General features: G+C 44.8%; 1 protein-coding gene across 4 annotated transcripts; it reads left to right on the top strand.

Moving 5' to 3' along the window:
• The first annotated feature begins 13 nt into the window (after nucleotides 1-13).
• EWSR1 (EWS RNA binding protein 1) lies at nucleotides 14-27,466 on the top strand. 4 transcript variants are annotated; one of them, XM_036354178.1, is made up of 17 exons: nucleotides 23-331; nucleotides 4,926-4,962; nucleotides 5,085-5,136; nucleotides 6,364-6,487; nucleotides 11,006-11,192; nucleotides 14,069-14,236; nucleotides 15,876-16,087; nucleotides 16,999-17,179; nucleotides 19,955-19,992; nucleotides 20,503-20,535; nucleotides 21,345-21,463; nucleotides 24,666-24,795; nucleotides 25,331-25,453; nucleotides 25,980-26,133; nucleotides 26,501-26,598; nucleotides 26,869-27,121; nucleotides 27,253-27,466. In XM_036354178.1, exons 1-17 carry the CDS (start codon nucleotides 319-321, stop codon nucleotides 27,290-27,292), a joined length of 1,962 nt encoding a protein of 653 aa, XP_036210071.1. In that variant the 5' UTR covers nucleotides 23-318; the 3' UTR covers nucleotides 27,293-27,466. The 4 variants fall into 4 exon arrangements, with proteins under 4 accessions (XP_036210074.1, XP_036210071.1, XP_036210072.1 ...); XM_036354179.1 differs by having other exon boundaries at nucleotides 24-331; nucleotides 19,958-19,992; XM_036354180.1 differs by lacking the exons at nucleotides 16,999-17,179; nucleotides 19,955-19,992 and having other exon boundaries at nucleotides 25-331.
• The last annotated feature ends 267 nt before the right edge of the window (nucleotides 27,467-27,733 follow it).

Below are 27,733 nucleotides of genomic sequence, written 5' to 3'. Positions count from 1 at the left end.
CGCGGACGTGACCACTGGGCACGACCCGGCCTCGCGCGTGGAACCGCTCCGCCCCGACACGCAGAGCCGCCCGGCCGCCGCCGGTCCCTCCGGGCGGTTTCTCCCCGCGCCTCACAGCCGCCGCCCTGCCCAGAGGCTCCGGGCGGGAGCGCGGGCGGGGGGCCGAGGAAGCGATGGTTCCTCCCGCCGCCGCCGCCCCCCGCGGCCGGGCCCGATGGTAGCGCCCGGGGTTGCGGGCTGCGCGCCTGCGCAGTGCGGCGCCTAGGGGGCCAGGGCGAGGGAGACGGACGTTGAGAGAACGAGGAGGAAGGAGAGAAAATGGCGTCCACGGGTGAGTGCGGGGGAAACGCGGCCGCGCCGGCGACGGCCGGGGCGCCCAGGTCGGGGGCTGCCCGTCTCGGGGGGATGGTCGGGGCGGCCGAGTGGGGGTTTCGAGGAGGGGGTGAGGCCCCCGCCACGGTCCGACGAGCTGAAGGAGAGCCCGCTTCGCCCTCCCCTCCCCCACCGGGCAGGCCGGTTCTGGAATCTTCCAGCGACCCCGCCGCCGCGCGCGGGGGGCTCGCGGCGGCGGGGGCGCGCGGGGTCTCCGGTGGCCTCCATTGTGTGGCGGTCGGGGCCCCGCGCTCCGGGCCGCCCGCCACGTGGGCGGGGCCTGCGGCCTCTGGGGCCCCGCGTGGCGGCGGGGTCGGCCCGGCCTGGAGCCCGGCGCCCCCAGGCTGGCGGGGGGCTGGCCCGGCGGCGGCTCGACCGGCCGCGAGCGTGCAGCCCCCTCGCTCTCACCACCACCCGCTTCCAGGGACCCGGGGGCGAGTCTGCCTCCCCCGAAGCCCGAGGGGGAAGCGAAGACACAAGAAAGGCCGGCGGGGTCGGGAGCCGAGGGCCCCGTCATCCTTACGGCCCGACCGGGCTTCACCGGGCGGCGCTCCCGCCTTCAAAGCCCCCTCTATGCCCCCCCCAAATAAAAAACAAATTCCGGTGTTCCCACGGGCTCCTTCCTGCCCCGGAAAGCAATCGAGGAGCTTCCCGGGGCCATTTTCCAGCCGACGCCGAGGGCGAGCCGTGGTCTGACGAGACCCGCCCGGCTCGCGGGCTCCGCGGGGGAAAGGTCCGCCTCCTGGACCCGCGGAGACAAAAGGCCCGGCCGGCGCGCGAGGGAGGCGCGGGGAGCCGCCGCCGCCCGCGCGTGTTGGCCCGAGGGCAGCCGGCGGGCCGGTTGGTGGTGTCGGAACGGGGGAGGGCGGGCGGCTCGGGGGCAGGGGCTCGCCTATGGGTCCGGAGCGGCCCCCGGGGCCGGGCGTGTTTGAGGGGCGCGGCCGGCTCCTGCTCTTAACCCGCCGTGGCGGGCAGCGGCCCCGGGGGTGTCCTCAGGCCGCCTCGCTCCCGGCTTGCAAGGCCGCGCGCGGGAGAAGGAAGTGGAGACAGACAGGCGGGCGGGAGACGCTCCGAGCTGTGATCTAAGAGGCCTGAACCCCGCGACCTGAGGACGGGGCTCAGGGCTGGAGCAGGTAGATGGCGGCTGTGGGGCGCCCCCGGGGGAGATGGGGTGGCTGGGTCGGCCCGTCGTGGCGTCTCCTGCTCCCCGCCGTGTCCTAGTTGCATTCCCGTTGCGGGGGGTGGGGGCTCAGGCGCGGGGCCGGTGGGGATCCGCGGGGTAACTGGGGTGACCTTCGGCTCCCCGCCCTTCCAAGTGGGGAGTCAGCGCGCCCTGCGCGGAGCTTCGGGGCCCTGCCGACCTCGGGGCAGAGCGTTTTGGCGCCGCCACGCCGCCCGTCGCGGTGCTCATGTGTCCCGGTGCTCATGTGGGCTGCGGACGGGTAGTGATCGCGGGCCAGTGTCTCCGAGCCGCTGCCGCGGGGAATGTCACGTTAGGTGTTTGGGGTTTTTTTGTCCTCATTCGTATGATATACTAGAAGAGGACTTAAAGTACAGGATGTGCCCATTTTATCAGAAGAACAGTGCAGACTCCCCATTAACTGCCCGTCAGACCAAGAAATGAGAACATGGCCCGCGCTCGACAGCCCCGCTTGGATCACAGCCCTCCTCAGCCGCCCCTTTCAGTGAAATCTAACGTAACTGGTGGCAGATACTCCGAGCCGTGCTTGTGGGCTGCGGGCGGAGAAGTTTTCGTGAAACAGTTTGCTGCCTCCCTTCGGCTACCGACGCTGAGCTGGGAACATGGGTTGCTCCGTGTCAGCTTTGCCAGTTTTATGTTTTACATAACCGCTCTTGTAGGAAAGGCCTCTTGCAAACCTTGGACTTAGATGTCAAAGATTTGGTATCATTTCTCAAGTAGGAACCTCAACAGAGTGTAGGCTGAAATATTCGATTTTTGTATGCTGCGCGGTGTGTTTACTTTGTGAAAACCACCGGGAAGTGATTTGCATTTGCTTTTTATTTGCCGCATTGAGAGCTCAGCTTGTGGTGCTATTGAAAATGCCCTAAGGCAGCGGTTCTCAACCTTGGCTGCACATGGGAATCACCTGGGAATCTTTTGAAAATCCTGATTTCTGGGCCTCATCCTCAGGAAATTGTTTCTTTGTTACCAATGTTGTGGCCTCGCTAAAGATTCCCAGGTGACTCTAATGTGCAGCCAAGGTTGAGAACCGCTGCCTTAGGTTTCTCCTTCAACTGCCTCCAGGTTGGTTTCTCTCAAACAAAACGGTTCATAGGCTTTGGGCAGTTGATTTGAGTATGCTGATGATTGGGGTTCTGAGTTGAGGGCGTAGGGAGGAAGGAAAGTAGGCAAAGTGAGCAGTAGAAAGAGGAGCTGACCGAAAAGAGATGGACTCACCAAAGTGCCCTCGGCCGGGTGGACTTTGAATGGAGTCGGGGTAGAAACCCCTCCTTGAGCTGCAATGGCAACAACTGTTTGCTTTCATATGAGGACTATTTTCTGAATGGAATAGAAAGGACCTTTTGTTTAGCTCTAATGGCAGTACTTTCTTGTAACATAGAATAAGATACGTATTTCTTGTGGAGAGCAAAGAATTGGGCAGAATTTTAAAAAATAACTAGTACTTTAGCCCTAGCTGGCTTGGCTCAGTGGATAGAGCCTTCGGACTGAAGGGTCCCAGGTTCCATTCCAGTTAAGGAAGGGTACATGCCCAGGTTGGGGGCTCGATCCCCAGTGTGGGGCATGCAAGAGGCAGCCGATCAATGATTCTCATCACTGATGTTCCCCCCCTCTCTTTCCCTCTCCCTTCCTCTCTCAAATCAATAAAAGGATATTTAAATTTTTAAAAAGATAATTACTTTAGCCCTGGATGGTGTGGTATACAATGGTTAGATCGCCGGCCTGCGCACTGAAGGGTCTCGAGTTCAATTCTGGTCAAGGGCACACACCTGGGTTGCAGTTTCATTCCCTGGCCCCAATTGTGCAGGAGGCAACAATCTCACATGGAGTGCGTGCTCGCTCGCTCTCCTCAGGTGAAGATTTAAAATAACTACAGTACTTTAAAAAACATGTTTAATTCAGTAGTGCTGTGAAAACTTAATCATTTCATTTTGTTTTCACTATTTGTAGATCTTACTGGACCAGAATTTTTAGTCCCTTTTTATATACTTCATATGCAGAGGAAAATTAAAGAGAGAGAGGGACAGAAAAATTGTGGCTTTTTTTAAATTGAAATAATTTTGAGTTTTAAAAAGATGACTTTACCTAAAACCAAATTCTTCCCCAAAAGATTAAATGCTTTCTCTGCAAATAATCAAGATACTACCTTAACTTTGGTGAGGTTTATAATGTTCTAGCTTTTGAGTTATTGTACAGTTGTAGCTCATACAGTCAACAGCAAACCCTTTAAAACACTGAATTGAGATGACTGTTCTGTTTTCCACCAGTCCTGCTAGAGAATGCAGTTACAGCTAGTCTCCGTGGGGGAGCAATGGAAAGACTTTTTGAGGAGATGTATCTACTAATGTAATCAACCTGGTATTGGGCATTGTAATGGCGCTTGCCTCCTTTTTGTATGAAGATAAAACTTCTGGTCCTGTTGGTTTGTCTTGTTCTCTGCTAGTCTTAGGATGATGATCATCTATTTGAAATGACAGCCTGTGGTCAAGGGGGGGTTGTGGTCATGGGAACTGCCAAGTATCTCTGCCAAATCAGCTGATCTTGACCTCATTCGCTGGCACTGTGTTCAAACTTTGAGTTAAACTGGCTTAGACTTATTTTTGGGATTGGTATTTAAGAAATAAGAGATATTCACCTCACTGGTATGGCTCAGTGGTTGAACCTCAGCCTGTGAACCAACAGGTTACGGGTTTGAGTTCCCATCAGGGCACATGTCCTGGTTGTAGGCTCGATCCTCAGTAGGGGCTGTGCAGGAGGCAGCAATCAATGTTTCTATCTCTATCCCTCTCCCTTTCTCTCTCTCTCTCAAAAAAAAATCAATAACATTTAAAAAGAAATAAGAGGTAATCATTCAGACCTCTGCTGGCCCATAGCTTCTCTCTAAACCAGTGGTCGGCAAACTGCGGCTCTTTGGCCCCTTGAGTGTGGCTCTTCCACAAAATACCACGTGCGGGCGCACACGTACAGTGCGATTGAAACTTCGTGGCCCATGCGCAAAAGTCGGTACAGTGGGGCCTTGACTTACGAGTGTCCCAACTAACGAGTTTTTTGAGATACCAGCTGTCTCTCAGCTGATTTTTTGCATTGAGTTGACAGAGTAATTTGAGTTAACAGGCTCCTTAACGAGCTCGGTCTCGGAACGAATTAAACTCTTAAGTCAAGGCCCCACTGTATTTTGTGGAAGAGCCACACTCAGGGGGCCAAAGAGCCTCATGTGGCTCGCGAGCCGAACCGCAGTTTGCCGACCACTGTCTGTTAAAAGAGTTCATTCATCTTCCTGCCACCTGAATTCCCCCTTTTTCCCCTTCTTGCCTTTGCTGACTTCACACTATTTTCTCCTTGTTTCCTCCAGATTACAGTACCTACAGCCAAGCTGCAGCCCAGCAGGGGTAAGTCAGTCTTTTACAACAGTATTTTGTGTGTAATTGATTAATGGAATATAGTTGTGGGGGATTTAGTAATGGAATCTGAATGTTCTATATTCAGTTTTTGCATTTAATTTCTCTTACAGCTACAGTGCTTACACCGCCCAGCCCACTCAAGGATATGCACAGACCACTCAGGTAATCTTTAAGATAAATATATATGTAGCTGCATCCCTAAATAAAATGTTTCTATCAACCATTCAAACAATAGCCAGCACAATTCTTTTTTCAAAAGTTAGGTAATAGAAAAGTGTAATGTGCTTGTAATAAAAATAACCAGGCATTTTAAACTTTCACAGTGGGAATGCCATTATATATGGATCCATCCCCAATCTGGGAGTTGCCAGCTCTCCATACCTTTCTGGTATCATTTTCAAGTTAGGTACTCTGCTCCATGCTTGGTCCTTCTATGTATTCACCTTCTACAAAAGAAGGTGATATGACATCTGGCAAATGAAAAAATGCAGGGCATAGATATTAAGGCATTTACCAGTGGCCAGACAGTAAGTGGAGGGTTAGCTTGTAACCTGTTAGAGGTTAAGGGTTCTTCAGTAAATGAGTCTGTGTTTAAAACCCTAGGCCAGCAGATTCTAGAAATTAGCTTCCAAGTGTTCTCAAGATCACCTCAAATTCTGAAATGGTCTGGCTTAAAAATGGGTACTAATAACTGCCATAGAAACATTCTAGAACAGGCAGAATGATGTGATGTCTCTGGCAGATACTATGTAACTGGTCATTCAGATCTAGAATACGATCATGCTAATATCTGAAAGAACACCTCATTTCTTGCCAATTTTCTGTATTACTGATGTCCAAGTTCAAAAGACAGTGCTGTTGATGTGCTAACCTTAAGGAGACATGCAGTGTTCTAGTTCATTTTCTTGGAGGTGAAATCTTCGTCCTACTGAAAATCTGGTTTTCAAAATTATCTGTAGATTTGATTTTCATTTTCCTTTCTCTTTGTTCGTTTTGTCTTCCTAATATTTGTTTCCAGTTGCTAAAACTGGCACACTTAGTGCTGGTAATTATAGTACACCTGTTCCCTTATTGCGCATCCCTTGAGAGTGTCTTATTAATCTCCTGTACAGTTAACTGTGATTTTGCCTAATTATCTCAGGAACTTTTTTGTAGTTAAATTTACAAAAATATGAGTGCATCAGATCAGGGAAAATTCATGTGATCAGGGAAAAGTAATGTGATCACTTGTCTTTTTTTTTTTTTATCTTATTTGAAATCAATATTTTCAACTTCTAAATTTAAAAACTTAGAAGTAAATCGGGTGTGGGGTGTTTTTATGTTTTTTTCCTCCCTAAAAATACAAGGTTTTATATATCTGAAGTTTTTCCATCCATTTCCTTTGAGCAGGCATATGGGCAGCAAAGTTATGGAACCTATGGACAGCCCACTGATGTCAGCTATACCCAGGCTCAGACCACTGCTACCTATGGGCAGACAGCCTATGCGACTTCTTATGGACAGCCTCCCACAGGTAAAGCCTGCCTTGGACATACTTCTGGGTCACAGCAACTAGGTGTTTGCTAAGAAGCTTGTTACTTGTGCTCTTTGGTGTATATTCTGGTCCATATCTTGGCATCTGGCATTCTTAGGAGGAGTTATTTTTTTTCTCCTTTTCCCTTATATTCTCCTTGAGGGATCACTAATACAATGTGGGTGGAATAAATTCCAAGGGAAAAAGGAACTTTTCCTTTAGCTATTTTATACAGTATATTGAATAATCTTACAGCAAAATGGCAAATATATAAAAGATTGTGCTAATGCTAATTTTGGGTAAGAATGAGCCTTCTTAAACTGAGCTGCTAAAAATATCAAACTGGTTTTCACATCTGTTTACTTCATCTGATAGTGTACCCTCTACTTTCTGTTTTGTGCTTTCCACAGTAGAAGGGACCAGTACAGGTTTGACTGTCCTGCTCATTCTTGCATGGGAAATGCTTTCCATCTTGTTTAACCCTGTAATGTTAACCCCATAGGTGTTTTCATTAGTTTAACCCTCAAACTTTCTAACATCATACACAGCAAGGTGCTAATGGAAAACTGCTTCAGGTGCCATTTGCAGATCCATGCCTTTTTCTTTATGTGATTTTGGGGAAAGTTCTGCTTTTTTATTTTACATTTTTCTGTGTCAAGCCTTAATAATAGTTCACCTTCCCAAAGGTACTTCAGATGACTATTCCCCAGCTGACTTCCCCCCATGTTCCCTGAAGGACAGGTGCATGATTAGATTTCTTTAGAGGTGAAGGCTGCCACCCTGCATGTCAGTTATGTTTGTCTGTTTGTTGGTTTCCAGTCCAGACACATTTTATTTTCTATTTAAGTGATGATGAGTTATTTTAATTCATATGTCTTAAAATATATATATATACACACACATATATGTACGTGTGTGTGTGTGTGTATATATATGGCATTCCACAAGCTAAAAAGTATTCTAAGAATTAGAATAAACTATCCTAATACTGGGGTTGAGAGTGGAGTATATGAAAATGATACAGTACTTTTATGTTCAGTATTGTGTAATTGTTTTAGGATTCCCTACCTTCTCCCCACCTACTCCCATCTTTATTATTGCTACTATTATTATTAAAGAATATTTAATACAAAAATCTTACAGATGTAAAAACTTTTTTCCCAAGCATCTGCAGTTCTCTAAGTTATATATAGTCTATCAGTGTCTTTAGTGGGGAGAAACCTATTTGTAATTTATCTTTTTGAGTGACAGTGTCCTGGATTTGATGGGAAGTACTCCCTAATCTAATACATATCTTGAATAGGTTGGGGAATGTTTAAACTTGCTGTTGGATTTTTAGCAGAGAATTTTGAAATTGTGACATGAACTTCATGTATTCTAACATTTTTTATTGAGTTATAATTGACATACAACAGTTTGGAGTGTACAGCATAATGATTTTATACTTTTATATATTGTGTTGTGAAATGATCACAGTAAGTCTAGTTCATCCATCAGCACTTGGTTATTTTTTTCTTGTGATGAGAACTTTTAAGGTATATGCTTTTAGCAACTTTTTAATACATATGCATTGTTCTACTCCATTTTACATAAGGGACTTAAGCATCCTCAAATCACAGGGATCTGAAACCAATGCCCCACAGATACTGAGGGACAACTATATACAGTACAGCTGTATTTCATCATGACTTGTTTATTTTAATATAAGGAGCCCCATCGGTGTGGCTCAGTTGTTGAGTATAGACGTTTGAACCAGGAGGTCAGGGTTCAATTCCTGTCAGGGCACATGCCCAGGTTGCAGGCTCGATCCCCAGTGTGGGGTGTGTAGGAGGCAGCCTATCAGTGATTCTCATCATTGGTGTTTCTGTCTCTCTCTTCCTCTCCTTTCCTCTCTGAAATCAATAAAAAAATATTTTTAACAAATAGATATAAGGAATATTTATATAGACTTTATAGTTTATAGAGGACTGTCATATCTCCCCTAATCCTCCCATGAACCTCTGGCATGAAGGAACAAAATTTAAACCTGATGAGCAAACTGAAACTGAACCAAACTAAGTAGGTCCTTGATAGGTAGTAAGTGGGTTCAAGCACACTTAACCACTTTCCTCCTTAACCTCATACTGCCTTACATGTAAAAGTCATTGGATAATTATTGTAAGGAACATATAAAAGGACATTTTTCTCATCTAGAATTTTTTTTTTTAATATATTTTATTGATTTTTTACAGAGAGGAAGGGAGAGAGATAGAGAGTTAGAAACATCGATGAGAGAGAAACATCGATCAGCTGCCTCCTGCACATCTCCCACTGGGGATGTGCCCGCAACCCAGGTACATTCCCTTGACCGGAACCGAACCTGGGACCTTTCAGTCCGCAGGCCGACGCTCTATCCACTGAGCCAAACCGGTTTCGACTCATCTAGAATTTTTAAAATTATTTCATGAAAAGGAATCCTATTTATAAATCTCAATTCATTAATTGGAATAGAAATTTTAAACTTTAATTTTTACTGGTAAAGCTAAACAAAAATTAGATTTGTGTGATCTTTTTTGTTTTGTTTAATATATTTTTATTGATTTCAGAGAGGAAGGGAGAGAAAGAAACATCAATGATGAGAGAGAATCATTGATTGGCCGCCTCCTGCACACCCCCTACTGGGGATCAAACCCGGAACCCGGGCACGTGCCCTTGATGGGGATCAAATCTGGGACCCTTCAGTCTGCGGGCTGCCACTCTGTCTCTGTCCACTGAGCCACACCAGCCAGGGCTGTGTGATCTTTTTAATACCTTTTTCCTTAAAGTCGTCAGTGCATGTGTTGTCTTTTTTGCTGTTGGGTGTTTTTTTTATTATCATTTTGCTTTATTTTTGCTCATTTTGCTTGGCTGCTTGTGTTGGTACTACAGATTAATTAAAAGATTATTAATTAACTCAGTGCCTTACTATAATCTTAGTACTACAAAGCTCTGTTGCTGCATAGTTTTATGACATGAATTATTTCCCTAATCAGTTTTGTTTTTGTTTTTAATCTTGTAAATCTTCTAGATGGCCTGTCGTGTAGGGGGGAAATCTGTGTAGGATTAATAGTGTAGGTGGAATTAGATTCCAGTTAAATTTAATTAAATGAGTGCTCTGTGTGATTGACTTAGAACTCTGCACAAAACTGTTAATAAACGTTTAGATGAACAACATTCCAACTCAAAAAAACTTACACTGTTTGAGGCTTCCTGTTTTAAGAACAAAATTACTATCTTTGTGTATAATTAATTTCAGAATTTACCAAAAAAAAAAAAAAAAATGTTTGGGATGTAGAATATAGTTATTGTACCCTGTGAAGTTTAAGGTCCTAAATCTTAACTAAAATCACCAGTCTTCATTCATGACTTGTTAACACTGAAACTTTTTTCACTTTAACGAGATTTGGATTTTGCTTTGGGTATAAATGCTGATGGCTAGAAGTAACTTTTAAAAATATATTTTATTGATTTCAGAGAGGATGGGAGAGGGAGAGAAACATCAATGATGAGAAAGAACCATTGATTGGCTGCCTCCTGCATGCCCCCAACGGGGGATCAAGCCTGCAACCTGGGCATGTGCCCTTGACCGGAATCGAACCCAGGACCCTTCCTTCCGCAGGCCGACGCTCTATCCATTGAGTCAAACCAGCTAGAGCTGGATGTAACTTTTTATTGTATGGCTCACTTGTGCTTACTGACCAGGAGGATGAATAGGAGGGAGGTGAGCCCAGCACCAGGAAAGGTGGTAACACCTCTCCCAGGAAAGGGAGCTGCAGATTTGGGGGCTGGGACGGGCGGTGTCAGACTTCCAGCCCAAGTTCCAGGTGAAAGGGCACATGGATCCTGCCTGGTCCAGCAAAGACAGGAGCTAGAGAACTGTGAGAGCAGGTCTTTGTGACACTTGGCTGGGAAATAGTGAGGGGCTCTAGGGTCTACCCCCAATATAGATGAGGAAAAGACCTTTGTGCCAGTGGTAGGTAAACAAGACAGGAACAGACCCGTGTGCTATTTCGATCTTAACGTGGTGATGAGCATTTTTTTAGTTACTTGTCACCTGAAACAAAATTAGCAGTTCTTAGAAGTGTTCACTCGTTAACATCTTCCACTAAACATTAAGCACATTCTCTAGAATTTCCAGTGTCCTTAAATTAAACATGAACTGCTCATGATGGAGTGCTTGGGACTGAAAACAAGTAATTTCAAATTGTGGGTTTTAATGTTAAAACTAGTACCTGGATCCTTATTCGTAGCTATTTTAAGATGCTATGTCATTGCCTTTTATTTCCCTGCTTGAGAGGTTTGGGGGGGTACTTAAATTCAGAGAATTTAGGTTTTAAATATTGGTTTGTCACTGCTACTCTTACTGCAGGGGAAATATTTAATGGAGTTAAATACGGGATGGCTGAAAGTAGGTGGTTTACAAATGGTTCTGATAATGAGTGGTTAGGTAGATAGATCTCTGAGGAGCCAGAAATCTGACGCTACTCTTGTTTGTTCCAGGTTATACTACTCCAGCTGCCCCCCAGGCCTACAGTCAGCCTGTCCAGGGGTATGGCACTGGTGCTTATGACACCACCACTGCTACGGTCACCACCACCCAGGCCTCCTATGCCGCTCAGTCTGCGTATGGCACGCAGCCTGCTTACCCGGCCTATGGGCAACAGCCGGCAACCACTGCACCTGCAAGGTAAGAGCACATTCTCCTAACTCTACAGTGCATTGGCCGCAGGTACTCAGGAGAGAGAGCAACTACACACACTTGTGATTTAGTTTCTTTTTAATAGTTGCTCTCGCATACACTTAGGTGTGGGTTTTTGGTTTGTGTCAATTGTCACCCGAGGATATTCTTTTTCCCATTGATTTTACGAGAGTGGAAAAGGGACAGGGCGGGGGACACACACACATCGATTGTGTGCCTCCTGCATGCACCCCAACTGGGCTGGGAATTGAGCCTGCAATCAAAGCACATGCCTTAGACCAGAATCAAACCCGTGACCTTTCAGTCCAAGAACTGGAGCTCTAACCACTGAGAAAAACTGGCTAGGGCTATTTGTTTTTATTTGCTGATGTTTAGAGGGGGAGAGAGAAAAACATGGATTCGTTCTCCCACTAGTTTATACATTTCATTAGTTGCTTTTTGTATGTGCCCTGACGGGGGATCAAACCTGCAACATTGGCATATTGGGACGATGCTCTAACCATCTGAGCTATTACCTGGTCAGGGCACTCGGATGTTGGCTGTATTCTTAGTCATTAAAGTAATGCACTAGAACACACTACACATTATTCTCCATTTAGAGAAATGGTACACCATCCAGGGGCCAAAATAAGGATGGTCAGTGTAGTTTCAGAAGGGAGACCTTTTGGGGTAGGAGGAAGCTATTGTATTAACTTTTCTAAAACCAGGAGAAAATTGTGTGGTTTACCTCAAAACAGAACAACTAATGGTATTTTTACCTTTGGTTTTATTGGCCCCGTAAATGAGTAACAGCTTTCTCTTTGGGTAAAACATGTAGCTAGGTTGGGGGGAGGGGAGTCATCATATGGTTTAAGAAACAATCATGTGACTCAATTGTCAGTAAAGGATATGTCCATACCTGGAAGTCAACTTAAGGAGTTGACGTGATCTTCTCTGTATTATGTAGTGGCTTGGTAATCCAAATATAACCGGCGAGTATAAATTCTTAACTGGGTACCCTGCTGTGGGGTGAATATTGGGGCAAAGTTCATACTCCATGACTGGTTAGCAGGTAAACATTATTAGTTATTACTTAACAGAAGATATTATTTGCTTTAGGCAGTGCACTTAGGTGGTTTCTGCATACAATCTTGACAGAACATTGGATTCTGATTTGAAAGAAGTTTTTTTAGGGAATAAACGAGATCAACTTGTTAGCCTAGTCATTTTGTCTGCTGTAGAGTAAGAAATTAGCTCTGGCAAACACTCACGAAATTCCTTCTAAAATGCACAGTGAGTAATCAGAGTTACTTGGTAGTTTAAATCGGCTAGACAGCCTGTGCAGTAAGAGCTAAGGAAACTAGCTGGTTCGTATAGGGCCTTATTTCAATTGACCTAGGCATATCGGTGTCATCAAATGTTTAAGTCCCGCCAAAGCCAGTTTGGCTCAGCGGATAGAGCGTCGGCCTGCGGACTGAAAGGTCCCAGGTTCGATTCCGGTCAAGGGCATGTACCTGGGTTGCAGGCACTTCCCCAGTGGGGGATGTGCAGGAGGCAGCTGATCGATGTTTCTCTCTCATCGATGTTTCTAGCTCTCTATCTGTCTCCCTTCCTCTCTGTAAAAAATCAATAAAATATATTTTTTTAAAAAATGTTTAAGTCCCACTTGATGCTCCGTTGCAACAGGATATCCAAGCCATAGCTGGAGGGTTTTGTATATTAAATGGTTTTTTCTAAATCATCCTTTTTGGTTCCTTTTTTCTTAATTTTCAACATACCATTTTGAAACAGCTGTCTGTCTTATGATCAGTGACAGCTATTGCCCTTTCCACTGGAAAAAAGGGGGTTTATGACCTATTTCAGATCTTTGGAGAAAGAAAGCAGTACTTCCCCAACCTCTCTGGTCTGCCTACTGATTCTTGGAGTTTTGCTTAAAATAGATCGAGCTTACTTTGCTACAGCTCTATTGCAGAATGTTAGAGCAAAGAGGTAATAGAAACCACTGTGGTTTTTTTCCTTAGGATTGGGATTAGTTTTCCTCACTTAACAAGGATATTTCCCAGGTCGTCTGAGCAGGAGGGGCTGGGGGGTATGTACCTACCATGGTATTTCCATTATAGAAATTTTGAGGCAAGCTATGGCAGTCTGAGTTAAGTGTTTTTTCAAGTCTGTTCTTAATGAATGAGAAACATAAATCCACAAGTAGTGCAGATCTATAAATGCCATGGACTTACATAAATGTTACTGTAACCTAAAACTTGAATTGTTAAAGTTTTCTTGTTTGCTTTCAACCGTCCTTTTTGAGAAATAGCATTTTCTTTCCTAACAAATTACCTCCCCTCTCATATCACTTAAATTGACAACACAAAATATTGTAACTACCTTTTTATAGCTGTTAACATGGAACAGAAGCACTATGGCCCTAACTGGTTTGGCTCTGTGGATAGAGTGTCAGCCTGCAGACCAAAGGGTCCAGGGTTCGATTTTGGTCAAGGATCCATATCTCGGTTGCAAGCTTCTTCCCAGCCCAGGCCCTGGTCAGGGCACATGTAGAAGACAACCAATTGATGTGTTTCTCGATGTTTCTCTCTGTCTTTCCCTCTCTCTTCCACTCTCTCTAAAATCAAGAGGGGGAGGATATCCTCAGGTGAGGATAAAAAACAGAAGCATGGTGATGTCTCTTCTGTGGATGTGATTCATTCATTCCCTCCCTCAGTGTTCTCCAGCAAATACAATTGGACCGACACTGGGTTTGATGCAGTTCACTTTAAAATTGGATTTTCCAAACTCAGTCCTAATATTGCATATTGCTCATAGATTTGTAGAGTTCTTACCCAAGAGTTTTATGGTTGAGGGTGAAAAGTCTCATTTATCTCTTCTTTTAGACCACAGGATGGTAACAAACCCGCTGACACCAGTCAACCTCAATCCAGCACGGGGGGTTACAACCAGCCCAGCCTGGGATATGGACAGAGTAACTACAGTTATCCCCAGGTACCTGGGAGCTACCCCATGCAGCCAGTCACGGCACCGCCATCCTATCCTCCCACCAGGTCAGTCTCTGCTTCTGCTTCCTTGGGTGATCTGTGTTATCTGATTCCCAGTGATAAGCCTGACCACATATTGTTAACTTTAAAACCTCAGTCCTGGGTTCCCATAGCAGTGCCTGGCAGCCAGTAACTCTTCTAAGTACAAACAATATTCTTCCACTCCAGGTTCTTTTCAATTTGCTCTCAGTTAATTCAGATGGCTGAGAAACAGAAAGATTTGAAAGCAAGCAAAATGCAGGGCATTATATTTTTTAAAAGGAAACTTCACCTTGCCCTAACCGGTTTGGCTCAGTGGATAGAGCGTCGGCCTGCGGACTGAAGGGTCCCGGGTTCGATTCCGGTCAAGGGCATGTGCCTTGGTTGCGGGCACATCCCCAGTAGGTGGTGTGCAGGAGGCAGCCGGTCGATGTTTCTCTCTCATCGATGTTTCTAACTCTCTATCTCTCTCCCTTCCTCTCTGTAAAAAATCAATAAAATATATTAAAATACAGAGCCAAACCGGTCTCGGCAATAAAATATATTTTTTTAAAAAAAAGAAAATTCACCTTAAGCATTTTGTATTTAACAATGCAGAGGTCCATTCATGCACTGGTCTTTTAATGGTTGAGCTGAGGCCTTTTATTTTTTATTACAGTTTATTTGTTCTGCATTCTTTGTCTTAAGTTAACCACACCAGCATCTGCAACATCCAGGTTTAGTTTCTTTAAAGTGTAGGAAGAACTGCAAGTTGTTTCACTCACATTTAAATTGAAGCAAGTTTTCAGACTTGCCTGAAGTATGCACTAAAGTGTTGACTTAGTTTTGCTAGAAGAAATAGCCCCCCTTTTGCACTCATTTCATTGGTTTACACATTAAGAGCAGCAGGCAGAAACAGGCTTAGGAGCCAGTACAGCTGACTGGTAAGTGTCTCTGTGCAGCTTGGAGCAGCAGTTCTCCCACAGAGCCCACCTGCACCTGCTGAGCTGGGAGCATCAATCTGGGGAGTTGAATAGCTGCACTCGGTGAAGAGAGCTGTGTCCATGCAGCTGTGGGGAGAGATGGTGATAGAAGCTTAGCTTAATTGTGCTTTAAAATTTGTTTTTGATTATAATGGTTCATATGGAGTTTAATACCAGTTCCTTAAAGCTTTATTTCTGTTTAAGAATGTATCTTTGGTTCGATTCCCTGCCATATCAAAAAGTTGAATATCAGTGTAACATTCATCTTTCATACAGTGCCTTGATTCTGAAGTTACTTTATCCGTCTTTTCTTTATTAATGCCCAGATTTCATAGATGATTGACCTGTCTAAAAGTTTGAAACTATATATAGCAATTTGAAATATGGTTTTTTTTAAAATACATTTTTATTGATAGTATTACAGATATCCCACCCCCCACCTGGTCTTCACCATCCTATTGCCCTTTGGTTTATTTCTTCTTGTTCCCCCAACCCCACATCGAGTGAAATGTGTTTTTATTGATTTTAGGGGGGAAGGGAGAGGGATAGAGTGGTAGAAACAAATTCAAAAGGTTGATATGTAGAAGTAACTGCATTTTTTAAGGGTTTCTATATCACATGCTATGAATGTCTCTTGTATTTAGGGGGCTTGAAGGAATAAGCCTGTCCTTCCTAAAATGGTGTTTTTTCTTTCTTTCTTTCAGCTATTCCTCTACACAGCCGACTAGTTATGATCAGAGCAGTTACTCTCAGCAGAACACCTATGGGCAGCCGAGCAGCTATGGACAGCAGAGTAGCTATGGTCAACAAAGCAGCTATGGGCAGCAGCCGCCCACTAGTTACCCCCCCCAAACTGGATCCTACAGCCAGGCTCCAAGTCAATATAGCCAGCAGAGCAGCAGCTACGGGCAGCAGAGTGAGTTGCTAAGAGAGAAAACCAAATAAGAGTGATTATGTTTGGAGTTTCTGAACGTGGGGAAATGGTCTTTATCATTGTTTGCTTTTTGAGTCCAGGATGCATCTTTAGGGCATAGCATCCTGGCTCATAGCTTGGATGTCCCAATAAAGACTTCAGTGCTTTTCTTCACTTTAATTGTTACTAGTAGACCTTGCAAAAAGAAAAAGAAGAGATTCGTAACTGGCTAGAGTACATGATTGGCACTGGCACCCTGGTCTCTCTGGGGAAGTTTATGCAGTGAGTGAAGTCAGCATTCCTATGGCCTGCCCAACTCAGTGCCAATGAGCAGGTAGTTAACTGAAGACTTCAGTGTGGACAGTCAAACGCTATCTGTGTTTTTTATTTTGTTCACATCCATAGGGAAAAAAAAGTTCCTCACAGGATAGTTTTATATACGTAGAGAAGTAATCAAAAACTCAAACCACCTTCCCAATTTAATCTACCCAGATTGTTGTGTATGTGGGGGGGGTTTGTTTTTTTAATTAGGTTCCATTCATGGGCATGTATTGTTATGACTATGAAATAAGTAGTGCTGCTTGATGGAGCCCAACCCTTAGCCATGTGCTAAAACCCTAAGAAACTGGCTCTATTTTTGGAGATACCTTATAATCCAGAACCCTGCAAACTTTTGGCTAGAGGGCTTTTTGTTTGGGAATGGTTTATTCTAGGCTAACTATAGAAGGTTTACTTCAGCTTTGACGAACCAGCACTTTTTGTTGAACTTAAAAGAGCCTATGATTAGAAGTGTGTTATCGAGGATGGTGCCTTGCTTAGTGCTCGGCACTTGAGAATTCTGTGATTCCAGGAGAGGACAGCAGGCAGTGGTGTAAATGCTGGTCCATGGCTTACAGATGTGACTCTTTCCTCAGGTTCATTCCGACAGGACCACCCCAGTAGCATGGGTGTTTATGGGCAGGAGTCGGGAGGATTTTCCGGACCAGGAGAGAACCGGAGCATGAGTGGCCCTGATAACCGGGGCAGGGGAAGAGGGGGATTTGATCGTGGAGGCATGAGCAGAGGTGGGCGGGGAGGAGGACGCGGTGGAATGGGGTAAGAGCAAACCTTTTCTCCTTTTACCTAATTTTGTTTCATCCATAGGATTTTCAATGGAAAGAAGGGACTGAAAGACATAAGAAATTTATTTCTACATTTCCATGGACAATCTGTTGAGCCCAAGCCATCTTCTAAAACATGGAAATGTCATCTTTATGGCATATATTAAGTGGCAGTCTGCTTTTTCCCTGCCAGTCTACTGGGTTGGGTTGGGGAAAACAAAGAATGGTTTTGAAATTAGAGCTTTCAGTTCCCTTCATGGTTTCCAGAGGTCAAAAGCCTCTGTGGGTAATAAATAGACTTGGGATGGAACACACACACCCTTCTAACAATCTAGGTTTTTAACTAATTGTCTCTGAATGGTTGTCTTGAAATACCTGGTGTATATACTGCTAAAAAGGAATGCAGCTGTTTTCCACAATGTTTGTCCCCATCTTCTGTTTGTACTCCGAACTGTTGAACATAATGCTGAAGATCTTGGTCCCCATAACCCCTTGAACTACAGCCTGAGGTGCACCTGGTACACAGAAAAATCCTATAGCTTTTTGCAGAGTAATGTATATAGTTAATTCTAGTGTTACTCCTTATTGGAGATTTTAAGAAGTCTAAATCGGTTTGACCATTTTGATTGATGGCACAATCTGGTTTAGAAAACTTTGTTTAGATCAATAACGTAACCCTGCTACCTGTGCCTGCCCTCCCCCTCCCTTCTCCCATCTCCTCTTTTCCTTTCTGGTATCTGTACTTTGATGAAGGTGAGGTATAATGTTGGTGGTTAACATAATCCAGAAGGCTTAGTTCTGTGTGTGTTCTGTCCCGATATAAACTAGTATAAAAGTTATGCAGAATGCTCTATTAAGTATAAATTGGATTTGACGCCACTGTTGGTTCAAGGGAAAATTGAATAGGATTTCTTTTATAGAAGTGGGCTTCAAAATTAAATAGATTTAAAATTTTTATCTTTAATTTTTGTATTAGCAAATCTGTTAACTATTGGAAGGTACTGATATTCTGCATAACTTAAAAGTCTTTGGTGAAATCTTTATTGGAAAAAACAATCATTTTTACAACATGCAAAATTTTATGAATAATTTGGTATAAAGTAAAATCGATCCTCTGATTTGGAGAATGTCATTCCATTATAAAGGTTTCACTTCTTTATGGATGTTTTAAAATAGACATAGACACTTGAAATTACTATCATCACGTCTCCAATCACCTAAAAGTCTTAGTATATTTCAATTGCAAAACCAATTTCAAATTTACTCATTTTAATACTTCAGAAGTAATAAATTCTAATTTTGCTAGACATTGCTGGGAGAGGGGCCCACTCTTCCTGGATGAGAAGTCTCTCCTGGAGCCGTAGGAAAAAGTCATGGCTTTCCCCGTAGGTCTTTCAACAGACTGGGCAGCAGTCCGTTGGACCCTTTGGGGACAGGACAGGGGCACCCCCCCTCTTTTTTATTGTGGTGTGGTGATGGTTTTCAGTGTCTTCTGCAGGTAAGGCACTCAATGTTGTTAACGTGCCCTTTTTCATTGCCTCAGTATTTTGATATTTTCATTGGCTGTTAAACGTGGAAACTTTTTAACATGCTTTGTCGCATTTATATGCTACAGGTTACAAAGTGAGAGCCTTGTATACACTTCAATACTTAAAAAGTACCCGTACTCAGTACTCAGCCGGCAGCATAATGAAAAGTGGGACTAGACACGGTGTCCATATGGAGAGGAAAAATATACATAGAATATTTTTAACAAAATGTTTTCATTGTATAAATGGAATCCTTCTGTAACTTTGGTAACTGCATACTTGTTGTTTGGTAATGAACCAGAGGAGGTATAATAATACTCTAGAATTGTGTAACATTAAAGTGTAAACTTTTGTGTTTAAAGAGAGAGAACATTTTATGATGTGTACTTTTTAAAAAAAAAAAAAAAAAAGGAGACAAAGCTGCATGCAACAGCTTGAAATTGTATATTCAGGTATTAAAGGTGCAATACTGGTTAGAGAAAACTCCGGGCCTCCCACTGAGGAGCTGCCTTTATTTAATTTAAAGAAGGAAAAAAGGCCCAATTCATAGTTTCTTCCCCTTTAAAGTATGTAAGGCAGTCACTTTATCCTGCCATTGTTGTTATTCTCAACTGATATGTCTGTAAAGTTGCACCCCCAGTCCATTTAGCCTTGGAATTGGTTGTAAATTTTCTTTTCACAGTGATTGTAAGTTCATTAGTGCCCTGAAATGTATGGCTTTATGCTGAAGACGGCTGGATGCGTCCTCTGGTGTGTGTTGTAGTCAGTTAGTGTAGGTGTCTCCTTCTTTATTCTACTGTGACTGGTTAGGGAGCCCAGGGTCTCACTTGGTTCTGCCCTGGGAGAGGTTGAGGGTGCACCTTTATGAACATGGAAAGGTTCATTACAAGTCGTCCCAGCTTGCTACTCCTCTCTACACCAAGCTCTCTCTGTTTTTCAGCTGATGGGGTGGGTGTTTGGGATCTATTTTCCCCCCTCATTTGCCAAGTATTGCACTATTAATACCCGCCCCCGAAATGAAAGGAACCAGCCACACTGGTGTGTACAATCAGACAAGCAAGGTTGTATATAAAGGAGATTTGAGCAAGCTGCCCTGAAGAAAGGCATAGTGACAAGATGAGAGAGATGCATTGTTTGGAGATGTTTAGCCAGTGCCCTTCTTCCCCACGAGCCCCCCCAAGGCTCAGAGCGGTACTGGCTTTTAAAGGGAAAGGCCTTCATTTCTTCGTTTATCCCCCCAGCAGCGCTGGAGAGCGAGGTGGCTTCAATAAGCCTGGTGGTAAGTTTTTGAGTATTACCATGGATAGTGTTTAAAAAAAAGTCAGTTTTTAGAAAACTATAATTTTTTATTAGTTTCATAAGCGGTTTAAAAATGATCTATACGAAAGAGACTAATGGGTACTGCCGGCATTGTCTTAGGGGTAATAAGGTTAACCTATGGTTACAAAACAAAGGGTAACTTGATATTGATCAACTGCTTCTGTAATATGGGGGAGAATACATTTATTAAATTTGGTTTATTTGGAGGAAAAATTTTGACTTAAATTTAACACTAATTTGGCACATAAGCATTGAGAGTGTATTTGGTTAATGGTTTAAAAGAAAAAACCCTAGAAACCTTTCACAAATGTTAAAGGGGCACTGCTCCATTTTAGCGGTGCGGGTCATTTTGAATTTAATGAAGCCCCATCAAATGGTGGTATAGTAGATAGTTATGTGTGTTTGTAAGGTTTTGTAGCTTGCAAGGCATGCACTAATAATATTTTATATGATCTTTCCTGGTTGGCAGGACCCATGGATGAAGGACCGGATCTTGATCTAGGTAATTTTGAATTTTTATCTTTTACACTTTCATGCTATGTTTTATACACGGATAGCACACAAGTGAGTATGTGGTAGAGTTTAGCAGCCTCATCGTGAATGTGATATTCTTGGTGTCAAGGGCAGTTTGGGGCTTCCTTTTATGAAAAGCATCTACTCACCCTAGCCCAGCCGTGGGCAAACTACGGCCCGCGGGCTGGATCTGGCCCGTTTGAAATGAATAAAACTATTGGAAAAAAAAGACCATACCCTTTTATGTAATGATGTTTACTTTGAATTTATATTAGTTCACACAAACACTCCATCCATGCTTTTGTTCCGGCCCTCCGGTCCAGTTTAAGAACCCATTGTGGCCCTCGAGTCAAAAAGTTTGCCCAACCCTGCCCTAGCCCGTTTGGCTCATTTGGTAGAGCGTCGGGCCGCAGACTGCAGGGTCCTGGGTTCAATTCCAGTTAAGGGCACCTACTTTGGTTGCCAGCTTGATCCCCAGCCCTGGTCGGGATGTGTGTGTGATGCAACCATTCAGTGTGTGTCTCACACATCGACGTTTCTCTCTGACTCTCCCCCTCTCTCTAAAATCAATGGAAAAATATCCTCGGGTGAGGACTAACCACCCCCCCCCCCCAAAAAAGTATCTACTCATAATAGCCTTAAACAAAATAAACCAGAAGTCTCATGGCTTTCTTATTAGTCTGGTTAGTAGTTCTCCTAGTTTTGTGATGAATACTAGCAGTCAACAGGGACCAGTTGGTTAATAAGCCTCTATACATACATGACAGTAACTCCCTTCTGTCTTCTTTATTCTGGAAGGCCCACCTGTTGATCCAGATGAAGACTCTGACAATAGTGCCATTTATGTGCAAGGTTTAAATGACAATGTGACTCTAGATGACCTGGCAGACTTCTTCAAGCAGTGTGGAGTTGTTAAGGTAAGTTAGAGCATAACCATGCAATCTGGCAGGTGTTCCAACCACAGCGCATTTTAATGAGATTCAGTTGCTGTTAAGAGTAGTTTCTGAAGTTGACTGATTTTTCTTTCTGGATGTATGTGGCTTGTTCCTTAACATACCAAAAAATCAATTTTTTGAGTATTTTTTTTTTAAAAAAGTTTTAACTTTGGGAGGGAGAGAAACACTGGTTTGAGAACGCAGCATCGATTGGCTGCCTCCTGCACACCCCATACTGGTGATCGAACCGGCAAACCCTTGGTGTACGGGACATCCAACCAACTGAGCCACACCGGCCAGGACAAAAACCTTATTTTAAAAAGTGCTAAACATGGTTTTAAGCATACTTGATAACTTGGCCATACGGCAGTACTATTGTGGGAATATACGAGGGTCAACCAGAAAAAAGCCATTGGAGTTTACATATAGCAGGGAACATAGTCAAAAAGGAATATAGTATGTTAAATGATAGAGGAAAATTATTTCCTCTAAATTATAGAGGAAAACAATACAGCAAGGAGGGCAGGCATAAAAGGAAAGGAACGGAGGCATCCATACGGCTCGGAGCGGAGACGGTATTTCAGAATAATGGGGGGATAGCAAGTCGGGTCCTGGGGCAGGAGCTTCCCTGGCAAACGCGAGGGAGTTGGTGTGACCACAAAGTTTTGACCTGAGTTACTGAACTGGTGGTGGGGTTAGATGGGGAAGACTAAGAAATGGATTTTGAGACAGGAAGGTAGGGTCCCTAGAACAGAGGCTCAAGGTTTGGGAATCTGGTATTTCATTTATTAAGTACATTCTCTTAAAAACAGTTGGGTTGATTCTGGGCTTTTACTATATAAGCCCTGCTGCAGTGAGCGTTCTTGTGCACAGCTCCTAGTGCCGGTGCACTAGTTTCTCTAGTGTGTGTACAGTCATTCTTGTTATTCACGGTGGTTCTAAAAGTCACTACAAACACTTGAGTTAATGAAGGCATATCTCAGGTAGGTTATAACCCTAAAAACAATTCATCCGGTAGTTCTATATTTTACAAAGAGAAAATCTGGAAGTTCCATCGTGGTGACTGCCTGAATTGGTATTCAGACTTTCCCAGCTCGCCTCGGCATTGAATCTCCCTGCGCTGCCTGCCCCTCCCCTACAGTGTCCATCCTTGGGTCATCTGTAGAGAGAATGGGAATGAGAGGCCAGCGTGTTGTCTTGTGTGACCTCAGCTGAGTGAGCATGTGCATCAGGCAACTTAAAAATTTTGCCACTCCGCCCTGACCGGTTTGGCTCAGTGGATAGAGCGTCGGCCTGCAGACCAAATGGTCCCAGGTTCGATTCCGGTCAAGGGCATGTACCTTGGTTGCGGGCACATCCCCAGTGGGGAGTGTGCAGGAGGCAACTGATCAATGTTTCTCATCGATGTTTCTAGCTCTCTATCCCTCTCCCTCTCTGTAGAAAATCAAATGTTTTTTTTTAAAAAAATTTGCCACTCTGCATGTGTACACATAACCACAAAAGTGCCACTAGTATTGATTTTGGAGTTTGTAAATTTTTATTTGAGAGTAGGCAAATTTGTATATATTTAATCCATGAAGGATGAGGATCAGCTGTACCCAGGCATAAAATTGCTTAAGGTATGTACGTGTTTAACTTCACAAGTTAATGGTATGGCCGACCACTTAGACTCCCAACAGTATTACTGATTCACATTCTCAGCACTACTGGGAATCTTCTTTCAACTTGCTGATTTTTCTATTTGCTTTTTCCCTGTACGCCATCTTCTGGGAAATGTGTTTGTGTCTTATTTTTCATTGGGTTGTCGATTTATATTATAGTTATTTATATTGTCTGAATGCTGAATAGAAAGTTCCACCCCCATCTGGATCTATTTCTTGGTTGTCTTGTGTACTTTTTGTTAATTTGTGTGATCCTGTGTTAATAGCAGATAATTACTATGTCGTTGTGCTAAATCTTAGCTAGTAAGACAAATTACTCTGCTTTGCTCTTTTTCTTCAGGAATGTTTTGCTATACTCCTTGCCTCTTTTGTATATATTTTGGAATCCATTTATGAAGCTCCTTAAAATGCCAAATTGGGTGTTTACTGAATCTATAAGACAGCTTGAGAATGATATTTTTATAATACTGAATCATCTTTTTTTCTCATGAACATTGTATGTCTCCATTTATGTCTTATAATGGAGATTATAAAAGTATGTATCCCATCATTCAAACCACTTTCAGTCTTTATGTAAATGTCCCTTATTAAAGTATAGGTGTCAGTTACAACCTGTATATAAGCATTGTACCTTTTATATGTATTTTTTTTTAATTGATTTTAGAGAGGAGAGAGAGAGAGAGAGAAACATCAGTGATGAGTGAGAATCATTGATCGGCTGCCTCCTGCATGCCCCACACTGGGGATCAAGCCCGCAACCCTGGACATGTGCCCTGACCAGAAATCGAACCGTGACCTCCTGTTTCATACATCAACACTCAACCACTGGGCCCTGCCAGCCAGGCGCACCTTTTTTTTTTTTTTAAGCCCTATAGTCAGACTTTCAAGCATCTCTAGGTATAAAAACAAATGTATAGATTGGACTTGGGTCATGTTCACATTTAATACAAAACACACACATGAAGCTATATTCTTGAACGATGTGGCTCCTGAACTTAAGCCAACTGCATCTGGTGTTCAGCTGAAAAACTAGTGATCTGTTCTGGCTCTGGAGGAAAAACCAGCTGTGTTGTACTTAAGAACACACAGCCCTATCTACTGTACTTAATGATTTGAAGGCTGTTTTTTAACTCTGCAAGTCCTTTCTTAGGTGGTCCAGCATGGATTCCGTCGCTGGGTGCCTATAGTGTGGGCACAGAGTGGAGTGGGTGCAAGGACACCAGGAGGAGGCAGCTAGGGAAGGAGTGGGACCCACACTGTTCACAGACACACTTCGAGCCTATTTTGGTTCTTAGGATAAAACACATCTGGGGGAGGGAGGGAATAATTTTATATATTTGTTGTAGCAGTTTAAGAAATAAGTCACCCATAATTCCGCCACTCAGATAAATTAACATCTTACTGAACATGAGTTTGTGAAAGATTGTTGCCTTCGACAGGGACTTGTCTGAATTTCATGTGGACTTTTTCCTCAAAAAACAAGTATAGTATGATCACAGTCCCGTGTGGTATTTGTTGCCTAGATGAACAAGAGAACGGGCCAGCCCATGATCCACATCTACTTGGACAAGGAAACAGGGAAGCCCAAAGGCGATGCCACAGTGTCCTATGAAGACCCGCCGACAGCCAAGGCGGCAGTGGACTGGTTTGACGGTAGGACATTTGGCGTCAACCAGGGTGTGCTCGCTGCATCTAACTGCCTGGGGCCCGTAGCAGTGCTGCCCGTGCCAGCTCTCGGGGGGAGAGGGCTTTGCTAATAGATGGAATTCTGACTGTTGGGACATTCCGACGTGGTTCTCTAAACACAGACATGTTAGCACTGTACTTTTTAATTTGTCTGTGGCCTTGACATTGATGCTGAGATTTTACTTCAGGCAAAATCAGCCCGAACGTGTCAGAGGACAGGTCCTGGCCCTCCTCTCTCGGCCCTTCCTGTCCCTACTTCCCACCCTGCGCTGGACAAGGGTGCCACCCCCACCCCCAGCTTACTTTTCCTTGAGGTTTTAAGTATGTCTTAAAGGCTTTTTTCTGGTCCTTCCAATAAGGCTCTTAGATTGTGGGCAGAGCCCACTGGTGCAGCAGGGTGAGGGGGTAGGTGAAAAGGGGTGGTCTCCCTTGCTTAGTCCTTCAAGAAGGAAGGAAGAGTTGAAGGTTGGGAGTAATTGCTGTTCTGTTGTCTCGTTTCTAGGGAAAGATTTTCAAGGAAGCAAGCTGAAAGTGTCCCTTGCTCGGAAGAAGCCGCCAATGAACAGCATGCGGGGGGGCATGCCGCCCCGAGAGGGCAGGGGGATGCCACCGCCGCTCCGAGGAGGTAGGCACCGACCCCTGCTTGGACCTAGTCCGCGGCTGCGTTGAAAGTTTTTAAGACACTTATCTTGGAGGGACGTAATATTAGACTGCTGAGTGCTGGCAGTGCCGTGGCTCACCTTAGCACAGTCCTGTGTGCTTCCGAGGTCTCGGGTTCGATCCCAATTGGGGCAACTGGTTGATGTATCCCACATCAGTGCTTCTCTTTAAAAAAAAAAGTTTATGGGAGTAACAGGAAGCCAAGAACATAACCTTGGTTAGTCAGCGAGGCTGGAACCCCCGGGAACACTCTGCCTGGGTGTCAACCCTGGGGCTGTCGCATTTATGCTGCTTTGGTCTCTCCATCTGTATGAAAACACCTGCCCTCCTCCAACTGCTGTGGGAGTTGTGGCTTCCCAGCCACACGGCTCCTACCTGTGCTGTTCAGGACCTTGGGCTTGTGGGAAAGGGGCCAGATGGGGCCATGACGACGGTGGCCATTTCCCTGAAGCAAACCTGGTGCTCTAAAGGGTGGTGGTTCTTTATTTCAGGTCCAGGAGGCCCCGGGGGACCCATGGGTCGCATGGGAGGCCGAGGAGGAGACAGAGGAGGCTTTCCCCCAAGAGGGCCCCGGGGCTCCCGAGGAAACCCATCCGGAGGAGGAAACGTCCAGCACCGAGCTGGAGACTGGCAGTGCCCCAATCCGTACGTACTTCTCTTGGCAAATTGATAGCCTGCTAGTGACGTCACTCCACATCTTGCCCTGTTCCCATTCTGAAGAGAAGTAGGATGATGACTGACTGCTATTGGGGAGAGCGGGGGCTAATCAGTCACTTACCAGCTGCTTCAGAACCTCCTAAAGGTCACAGCTCTGCTGGACTCTCGAGTCACAGGTATGAGGTCGTACAGACGTATTGCTGCCTGAGGCTCTAGTTCTGAAGCCATTTTGTGTGGAGTTTGACCCAGGACCTATTGGTGGTGGTGGAGAGTGTGCCTGCTGACAGGTTGTCTTTGCTTGTTCAACTTCCTTAGCTCAAATAACTGATGCTTCCTATTGTACAATTTTACGCAGGGGGTGTGGAAACCAGAATTTCGCCTGGAGAACAGAATGCAACCAGTGTAAGGCCCCGAAGCCTGAAGGCTTCCTCCCGCCACCCTTTCCACCCCCGGGTAGGTACAGGTTTGGGGAGCATCCCTCAGCTTCTTGGTACTAACCCTCTTATTATCTTGGTGGGCTTGGTCACCCACAGCTGTCCACTGCTCAGAACCAGGTCAGTGGTTGCAGTAAGTGCATCTGGGCCCTTAAGTGCCGTCATCACTGCTAAATGGTGGCCAACCCAGATGTCCCGACCAAGTGAGGGCTCTGCTCCGGGAGAAGCGCAGAGCTTTTGCGTCCACCCGTTCTGTCTGGCCACTGATCTGTCCTTTCTCTTACCTCAGGCGGCGACCGTGGCAGAGGTGGCCCTGGTGGCATGCGGGGAGGCAGAGGTGGCCTCATGGACCGCGGTGGTCCTGGTGGCATGTTCAGAGGTGGCCGTGGTGGAGACAGAGGTGGCTTCCGTGGCGGCCGGGGCATGGACCGCGGTGGCTTCGGTGGAGGAAGACGAGGTGGCCCTGGGGGTCCTCCTGGACCTTTGATGGAGCAGATGGGAGGAAGAAGAGGCGGGCGTGGAGGACCTGGAAAGATGGATAAGTATGTGATGGGGGGACCGGCTCTGTCAGCAGGCAGAAGCTCCCCAGGACTCGGGTCTGTGGAAGGGCTTCCTTTCCTCTCCCCATTTTAACCCGCGCCTCCTCCTTCCCCCTTTTCTCTCCCCCTCGTAGAGGTGAACACCGTCAGGAACGCAGAGACCGGCCCTACTAGATGCAGAGACCCCGCAAGCTGCGTTGACTACCAGATTTATTTTTTAAACCAGAAAATGTTTTAAATTTATAATTCCATATTTATAATGTTGGCCACAACATTATGATTATTCCTTGTCTGTACTTTAGTATTTTTCACCATTTGTGAAGAAACATTAAAACAAGTTCAATGGTAGCGTGCCGAGTTTTTTTTTCTCTCCTTTTAAAGATGGTTGTTTAACTAAGACTAATGGGAACCCCTTGTGAGCATGCCCAGTATCATTGTGGGGAACCAAGAGGGCCTCTAACTAACTGTAACAATGTTCATGGTTGTGATTTTTTTTTTTTTAAATAAAATTCCAAATGTTTATAAACAGTCATTCTTCTCAGCCTCTGTTCCGCAGTTGCTGCCTGTCTGCTTGGGGTCGGCCCCTGTCCCCGGGAGTGGGGTGCCTCCAGACAC

The sequence above is a fragment of the Myotis myotis genome, unplaced genomic scaffold (assembly GCF_014108235.1).
Source record: "Myotis myotis isolate mMyoMyo1 unplaced genomic scaffold, mMyoMyo1.p scaffold_m19_p_20, whole genome shotgun sequence".
NCBI classification, from domain to species: domain Eukaryota; kingdom Metazoa; phylum Chordata; class Mammalia; order Chiroptera; family Vespertilionidae; genus Myotis; species Myotis myotis.
Note: the sequence above shows the minus strand (reverse complement) of the source record. Positions and strands in the feature narration are given on the sequence as shown.

Bases quoted from the DNA above. Each gene is read 5' to 3' on its own strand.
- EWSR1 (XM_036354178.1), top strand. The intron at 25,454-25,979 runs GTAGGCACCGAC...TCTTTATTTCAG, and splicing joins GCCACCGCCGCTCCGAGGAG to GTCCAGGAGGCCCCGGGGGA. The intron at 26,134-26,500 runs GTACGTACTTCT...AATTTTACGCAG, and splicing joins GACTGGCAGTGCCCCAATCC to GGGGTGTGGAAACCAGAATT.